The sequence below is a fragment of the Fukomys damarensis genome, unplaced genomic scaffold (assembly GCF_012274545.1).
Source record: "Fukomys damarensis isolate Sample0158 unplaced genomic scaffold, DMR_v1.0_HiC HiC_scaffold_20, whole genome shotgun sequence".
Classification (NCBI taxonomy): domain Eukaryota; kingdom Metazoa; phylum Chordata; class Mammalia; order Rodentia; family Bathyergidae; genus Fukomys; species Fukomys damarensis.
In genome coordinates this window covers 20901267-20909731 of record NW_022900932.1, presented here as the reverse complement: position 1 = coordinate 20909731, position 8465 = coordinate 20901267, and the positions used below count along the sequence as shown (strand labels likewise).

Sequence of the window (8465 nt, the reverse complement as noted above, 5' to 3'; positions counted from 1 at the left end):
CAAAGTGGAGATTTGGGTTTTTAAAAAGACGGTGGAAAAAAAAAAAAAAAAAAAAAAAAAAAGTGGGGGTGGGCGGTTTCGGATATAGATCTTTGTGAAGATGCTGGGCTCAATGCCCAGTACTGGAGAGAGGAAAGGAAAAAAAGAAAAAAAGGAAGAAAGAGCCTGGAGCAGGCCAGGCAATCTGTGATAAGGCCCTGGTAAGTGCAGCGGGGTTGTCCTCACGCTCCTGGGTGGGGACAGCCACTGGCCCACTGTGCCAGGCAGCTCCTGCTGGGACATGACCTCGGGAGCTCAGCTGCTCAGTCCCCCGTGCCAGCCCTTGGTGCGAACCAGACTTTCACCACGCCCAGGGCCCTGGCTCCGAGCCCTCTGTCGTCAGCACAGGTGCAGCCTCCTCCGGGAGGCCTTTCCTGCCAGCGCTGTGCTGCCAGCTCTGGTGGGGACAGCCGAGTCACACCTACTCGCAGCCGGGTAGGGCGAGTTGTTTTTATTGTTTTTTTTTGTTTCATTTGGTTTGGTTTTTGGCTTTTTGAGACAGGGTCTCACTATGTAGTTGAGACTGACCTGGAACTCACTATGTAGCCCAGGCTGGTCTCGAACTCACAGCGATCCTCCTGCCTCAGCCTCCCGAGTGCTGGGATTACAGGCGTGTGCCACCACGCCTGGTGAGATGTTTTTATTGGAAACGGCCTTCAGCTGGGTGAGGACTCATGTCTCTAGGTGGGGTGGGAGTGACTAATGCCCACCAAACACCTGCTTGGTTCCGCCCTGGCAAAATGCTTTACAAACAGCCTCGTTGGTGGTCACACACAAGGGTCTGAGGCCCAGAGAGTCTGATCAAATGGCTTGTAGCCACACAGCTGGGATGATAGTGTGAGGATCTGAATGGGGGGTTTGGATGCAAAGCAAATACCCCTTACACTGCACCTTCGACAGGCACTTCCAAGCCCTGAAATCTGATGGCCTAAGGGACACAGCAGGGACTCAGGAGAGACTCTGGTGTGTGCGGCTACCAGGACCTCCTAGCAGCGCACTCCTTGGCTGCCCTCACGCTGCTCCTGGCATACGGTCCCAGCTTTGCACCAGTCTCTGCCCTCCTGTCTGCCTCACCCACGCACTCTTGCTCATTGCTCATTCTGTTCCAGACCCACTGGCCTTTGCAAATGCTACTGAAACAGGCTCAATTCTGTGTGGGGCCTTTGCATGTGGCAACTACCTTTTTCTTTTCTCTTTTTGTTTTTTGTTTTTTGAGACAGGGTCTCACTATGTAGTTGAGACTGACCTGGAACTCACTATGTAGCCCAGGCTGGTCTCGAACTCACAGTGATCCTCCTGCCTCAGCCTCCCGAGTGCTGGGATTACAGGCGTGCGCCACCACGCCCGACTATGACTGCTTTGTTCTTGTTGCTTATGCTTCAGATAAAATGTCCTCTTCTGAGAGTGGCTTTTCCCGACACCCAGCCTAAAGCCACCCCTTTCGGCCCCTTTCCCCTTTGTCCCATGTCTGGGGACCATGGCGACCCTTCCTCCCCTTTCTGTGTAGCACTCAGTCTGCCTCCATCCCCTGGTTTTGCTCGCCCTGTCTGTCCAGAGTCTGGACAATGCCCAGCCCATGGCAGTGCATCCAGAGAGCTGCCAGCTGTGCCCCTGGGAGTGGACACTGGTGCAGGGGGCCGAGGCAGGAGGGTGAAGCTCAGGGCAGAGCCCGAGGTTGCTGCCAATGCCCTGAGGACAGCAGAGCAGGGACTCCCTCAGGACCATGGCCTCTGGGACCGTGAAGGCCTTCTCCTTTAGCCTGACACCAGGGACATGAAGATGATGAAGGGGCAGTTCGGCTTCCAAGGGGGATTTCCCTTCTGGTGTCCACTCACTGCCCTGATACCCACCTTGAGGCAGCCCTGGCTCGCATACCTTGACAGGACAGTGCTCACTACCTCCTGGATGGCCGTGCCACTCCTGGGTAGTTCTGGCTTCACGACGTCCAGCCTGCGTACCTGCTGTCACTCTTCCGCCGGGTGACCCATGTAATGAACTGCGCCGGCTCCTGGGGCCCCTTCCGGCCAGCTGACCAGAAGCTCCTCTTTTCCATTTGCCATCTTTCTCAGTTCAAGTGCTGTGGTGGAGAAGACTACCGAGACTGGAGCAAAAACCAGTACCACGACTGCAGTGCCCCTGGGCCGCTGGCCTGCGGGGTGCCCTACACCTGCTGCATCAGGAACAAGGTAGTTCCGCTGCCTGCGGGGTGGGGACACAAGGCCGCCCTGCTGATCAGGTGCTGCTGAGGATGGGGATGTGGTGGGGAGGATCGGGGACAGGCAGGCAGGAGGTAGCAGCCGAGCCTTCGGGGCTCCTTCACGGAGGGCTCAGGGGTGTGGCGTGGGGGCCTTGTCTGTGAGTGGGGTCGGCCAGCATCTACTGAGCTCCCGCCGGCCTGCTCCAGGCCCTTGGCTTTACTAACTAACTCAGACCTTACAGTGACATGGGAGGCAGCGGCTATTAATTTGCCCACGTTACAGATGAGGCGATCGAGTCATGGAAAGGTTAGGTATCTTCCTGAGGTTGGCACGGCCAGGATGAACTGCAGACAGCTGCTGTGGCCCTGTTCTTTGCAGGGGAGGCAGAGAACAGCAGCTTCCAGGCCCGGAGCTCTGCAGCACAGGCTCGGGCAGAGCAGGACCTGCACTTTGGGTGTCTCCTGTGATCCCCAGAGCCCAGCACCCAGGAGCAGGGGTCTGGTGACGTAGATGTCAGCCTCTGCCTCTCCCCAGCTTGGCTCTCGCTGTCACCTGCTTAGTCACTCGGGATGCTGTCTGTGCCCTCACCACTCTGTCAACCCTTGTGTGTAACTCGCAAGCAGAAACTGCCTGCTCACTGGCATTAAATGAAGCAGAAAGCCACGCAGTTACTCACGCCCCAGCAGTCATGGAAAAAGTTTCCATGCTGACATCTCTGCCACGCGGTGCCCAGTGCCTGAGTCTGTAAACCCAGCAGCTGCAGTGGGGCCTCACCCAGGAGGAGGGAGCAGGGCCAAGTGCACTCGCCCTAAAAAGGCTGGGTTGGAGTGAGCTTGTCTGGAAGCTCTAGCTGCCATTTTAAGATAGGTCTCTGGGCCAGAGTGCTGGGTGGGAGCCCCGGCTTTCAGGGGGCTGCAGCAGATGGTCCCGAACTTTCACACTCGGGAACAGCACTGAGTGTCAGGCTGATATGGAAGCCCAACTTGTATCATTCATTCATTCAACAGATCTGGTTGAGGGTCTGTTATGTGCCAGGCACGTTTGTAGGTTGCAGGGTACAGCAGGCACACGATGTCTCTGCCCACATGGAAATGACATTATAGTGGGGAAAGCGGGCAAAAGGAAGGAGGAAAAGAGAGTGTGTAAGAAGTGAGTAAATGCCAAGGAGAGGAAGTAGAGGCACAGAGCATTGCTGCTTTCCATAGCTGGGTTCTGAAGACAATGAGGGAAGGAGCCACTCAGGTGTCTGGGGCCAGGGTATTCCTGGCAGAGAGAATGGCAAGGGCAGAGGACCCGGGGGAACTGCCCGGCCTACTTGAGCAACAGCACAGAGTCCAGTGAGGCTAAAGCAGGCTGAGCTTAGGGAGCTCCATGGGGCATCAGGGGGAGGTGTAGTGGGAGGTCACGGGTGTCCTGCAGGCCGTGGGCGAGACTCTCGTGTTCCCTTGAACGGCAGAGGGTGCTAACGCCGAGACACTGGTTAGTGAGCAGAAGGGCCAGTGGGCGGGCAGGGCCGGAAGCCAGGCGGGGCAGGGGCACATGTTGAGCAACCGTTGGGCAGCAGTTGGCGGGAGCCTCGGCTCAAGCAGTGAGGCGATCCCTCCACGCTGTCCTGTACTGGGGCGAGGGAGCTGTGCCTTCGTGGTCCTGCATTCAGGTTCAACGCACGAATGGATGGAGGGCGTGGACGCCCTGTGCCCATCGATCCCTCCCGCACCTGCTCCCAGACCCAACCCTCTCCAGAGGGCCAGGTTCATGGTCCGTAAGGGCCACAAACACTCACGGACCTGGTGCCACTTGGACACTGGGTGTCGCTGCATCTGAGGGCAGCTGAGGGGAGGTCTTGGAGGAGGGACTTACAGAGCCCCGGCATGTAGAGTGACCTGGATGGCATCTGAGGCCCAACTTCCCCTTGCTCTCCAAGGACTGGAGTCATGAACAATGTCACCCCAGCCGGTGCCTTTCCTTGTGCCTGGCCCTGAGGAAGCGTGCTGCATGCGGACCTCACTTGATGTCCCAAACAGCCCGTGAGATGGGTTCACTGACTGTCCTGAGGCAGTGAATGAACACTCAGTCCCTGCACAGCTGCTTCTCAGGGGTCCCCATGTGCTGCTGCCTCGGTGGCTGACTGAGGTTAGCACAGGTCTCTTGAGTGGCAGAGCCGGATCTGGATGCAGGAGGTGGATGCCAGAGGCCACAGTGGCCTCAGCTGTCCTATGCCATTAGGGATGCCTGTGGCCCCCAAGCTTGGGTCCCAGGTGTTCCTTCGTAAGATGCAGTATTGTGGGAAGAGTGTGATCATGAGAGCAGAAGAGTGGCTTGGGACCAGACCCCGCTGGGGACCCAGGGCAGCTTGCTTTTCTCTGGGTTTCTGGGCTGCTGCTGGAGGAGGGGGAAGTGAAGACACACGTGGTGTGTTAACTGTTGTTTCTATTTCAGACGGATGTCATCAACACCATGTGTGGCTACAAAACTATCGACAAGGAGGTAATGTCTTTGAAATCCTCTGACCCCAGAAACATTGGTGCTACTGCCCCAAGCCTGGGATGGGGCATGGGGGATTTCCAAGGTGACTGCACTGGGGCCGGAACTCCTGCCACAGGAGGGCTTGGGGAGCTTGGAGAGGCCACCTGCCATGCTCTGCTGAGTGCCTCGTCCAGGCTTGTCCCTTTGAGGCCACTGTGGCTCCTGACAGGACCCCCAGCATGCTGTGTGCCCAGCCTAGCTCAGCCCCAGCCAGCCTCTGCCCCTGGGGTCACCAGTTGGCAGATAACCCATCTGCTTTCCTCCAGCTGGGACCCAGGAGTTCCTGTGCGGCCAGCCTGGCTTAGGGGAGAAGCTGGTCTATGCTGGGAAAGGTGGGCTGAGAGGCCTCAGAGCACTGGTTTACAAAGTGGGGTCTCTCAGCCAGCCCCACAGCACCCTGCAGGAATGCCTTAGAGTGCACACGAGCTCACGTTCAGCTCAAGATTTGCAACCAGCAGTGTGCCAGCCCCCAGAGCTGATGCTGGCTTGTATAATAGTGCTTCTTAATGACCTATTTATTATTGCAAAACGAAACCTACACAACGTGCAACTCCATGACAGATTTAACACATAACAGCTCAGGCTGTTAGATGTGGCAGAAGACAGTGAAACAGTGTTTGCACCGAGCAGGGGATCCCGAGACTCTGGCACCATTCCCCCCCCAATACAGGGGGTCATGTTGGTGACTGTTTACCACAGGGATCCTTTTGTCATTGACATGGTCTTTTTAAAGTGGTGATCAAGAGCTAAAGATAGTCCCAGCTACTCAGGACGCTTAGGCAGGAGAATCACTTGAGCCCAGGAATTTGAGGCCAGCCTGGGCCACATGGTGAGACCCTGTATCAGTCAGTCAGCCAGTGAATAAAATATATGACCAATTCTTTTTTTTAGTACTGGGGATTGAACTCAGGACCTTGCACTTGCGAGGCAGGCAGCAGAACCACTGAGCTAAATCCCCAGCCATTAACCAATTCTTGATAAAGGCCTCTGATCAGAAAACAGATTGAATCTTCCATATCTGAAATGTTTGGGACCAAAGTGTTTTGGATTTCAAATTTTTTTGGTGAGAGTTCTAGAATATTTGCTCATTCATAATAAAATATCTTGGGGATGGGACCCATGTCACAACATGAAATTCATTTATGTTTCATTCATATGCACCTTTTAATACACAGTTTTCATACACAATTTTTAATCATTTTGTGCATGAAACAATTTTATGACATGAAATCTTCTACTTGTAGCATCACAGCGAGGCTGAAAAACTTTCAGTTTTTAGAGCATTTCAGATTTTGGGTTAGGGATACTCAGCCTATAAGATTATTCCTTCATTTACACAGTAGTGGGTCTGGAAAGTTTGTTGTGTATTCAAACAGTGTAGAAAACATTTTATTTTACCTTGCCTGCAGTTAGTCACACTTTCCGCTTGGGATTATGGATTGTTTTTTTCACCCACACCACAGTTGTCTGTGGGCGGGGGATGCCCGGGCCCCTCAGGCCCTCAGTCCCCAGCGCCAGTCATTGGGACAGCCCGAGTGTCACCGTCATGTCCCCACGCTCCCGGTACTCCGGGTCGCGTGTGAGTGTGGGGCCTAGTCCGGCTCCTGCCGACCGGTCCGGCTGACCGGCCCCTTCTGTGCAGCGCCTCAGCGTGCAGAACGTCATCTACGTCCGGGGCTGCACCAATGCTGTGCTCATCTGGTTCATGGACAACTACACCATCATGGCGGGGCTCCTGCTGGGCATTCTTCTCCCCCAGGTGGGCACCTGGACAGGGTGGGAGGAGACGGCTGGGGTGGGCGCTGGAGGGGCCCGGGATTTCCGGGAGGTGCAGGCTGGGCTGCGTGGGTCTCCCAGTGCCCGGAGGGCTTCCTGGCTGCTTGCATTTCTGGGGCCTGGGAACTGCAGGAGGCCTCCCCAGGCACACAGGCCCTCACCAGTGGTGCCCTGACTTTGCAGTTTTTGGGGGTGCTGCTGACGCTCCTGTATATCACCCGAGTGGAGGACATCATCACGGAACACTCTGTCACCGACGGGCTCCTGGGGCCTGGCACCCATCCCAGCGTGGAGGCGGCGGGCACAGGGTGCTGCATGTGCTACCCCAGTTAGGGGCCTGCGTGGGACAGTGGCTCCAACAGGACTGTGTCAGGAGGCAGCGCTTGGTCTGCTCAGGCTGGCGGGGCTGCGCTGTGGCCCCTCTGCCCGCACGGTACTGGCCAGGGCCCATGGCCCCTGCCCCCGGGGGTGGCTCGAGCCTCTCCTAAGAGGCTTCTCCAGTTCTGAGTGCTCCAGATGTTGTGCCCACACTGCAGGGCCTGTGGACCCTGCGTCCCTGCTCCAGGCCTGGGCTGTGGAGTGAAGGGGAGCTGAGTGCCTGGCTCCGGCCCATTTTATTTCCAGCAGTGCCTTGGCCGTGGTTGTTGTGCCCCCCGGAGGGCAGTTTTTCAGTGATTTGTAAGTGGAGAGAAGACTATGCAGCTCTGCTCCCTCGTGCCCTGGCCATGCCCCAGGCACCCGGGCAGGCCGTTTCTCTTGTGCCTTGAGCCCCTTGCAAGGGCTGCTGCTCTGCTGACCCATTTTCTACATGATTTTTGTAACATTTGTATTTTGTATACATTAACAGGAGTTTCTGACTATCCAAAGCCAGACAATGCCCCACACACTCCTCTTGCCCCACCAGTCAGTTCATTAATCAAACAATAAAGACGTGATTGTTTTTCTAGTTTTGGCTTTTTGTGTGTGCTGTTTTGGTGAGGAGGGAGTGAGCAAGGCCTCCACTTGGACTTGAAAGCCCTTTAGTGCAAGGATTGAAGAAGGGCCACTCTGAGGTGAAGGTCTGGGGCAGTTTGGAGCACCAGACCAGGGAACATCTCAGCAGGAGGCACAGGTGATAACCCCTTTCACAGACTGAGAAACTGAGGCTGAGTGTTGTGTGGCACGAGGCCCCGTGATGGGGAAGCTGGACAGCCAAGGCTCTGGGAAGGAGCCACAAACACACCTGTGTGACTGCAACAGTAAGCCACGTGCAGTGCCCGACACAGGCGCCAAGCAAAGCTTCGGGCTGATCGCCCCCTGCTGGCGGTGGCAGGACTTGCGTGGACCAGTCCTCCAAGCTGCCTAGCCCCAGACGTGGCTTGTAGATTTTCTTAAAAGGTAGGGTAGTAGAAATAAAATAGCATGAGTCCCAGACCTGAGGCCAGGGGTTTGGCTCAGTAGTTCCACCACTTGCCTCATAAGCACAAGGTCCTGAGTTCTATTCCTGTTACCCTCCCCCGCAAAAGTCCCAGACCTGAAGAACTCAACACCAGGATGGGAATAGCCCCAAACATCCAGAAGTGACGTGGTTGAGTGCTTGATCACCCCAACTAGTTTTGGTCACTCTTATTATCTTCATTTTGATGATGGGGAAACTGAGGCACAGGGTGGTTAAGTAACTCACTAAGGCATCATGGCCAGTCCTGCAGCCCCTCTGCTTCATGGCCTCTTGTTGCCTTGTGTGTGTGTGTGTGCTACTAAGTGTGCAAAACCTTGGGTGGCTGGGGTAGTGCTCCCCAAGGGGCATCGTCACAGCCACTGATGCGACACCAGGTCAGGCTGGGCTGTGAGCTGGTGGCCTCCTGGCTCTGGGGCTCTGACTGTTCTCTGAGGATTCTCTGTGTGCCCAGAGGGGAGAGGGCAGCTGCCTTTGGAAGCAGCAGAACA

General features: G+C 56.0%; 1 protein-coding gene across 1 annotated transcript in view; it reads left to right on the top strand.

Annotated features, from left to right (window-relative positions):
- Tspan15 (tetraspanin 15) overlaps window positions 1-7477 on the top strand; it is a gene marked incomplete at its 5' end in the record, with an annotated part of 38263 nt that extends 30786 nt beyond the window's left edge. Inside the window, 4 exons of the mRNA XM_010607971.3 lie at window positions 2109-2225; window positions 4677-4724; window positions 6406-6522; window positions 6723-7477. Coding sequence (XP_010606273.1) covers window positions 2109-2225; window positions 4677-4724; window positions 6406-6522; window positions 6723-6872 — 432 coding nt within the window. The remainder of the gene's footprint in view (window positions 1-2108; window positions 2226-4676; window positions 4725-6405; window positions 6523-6722) is intronic.
- Window positions 7478-8465: the final 988 nt, after the last annotated feature.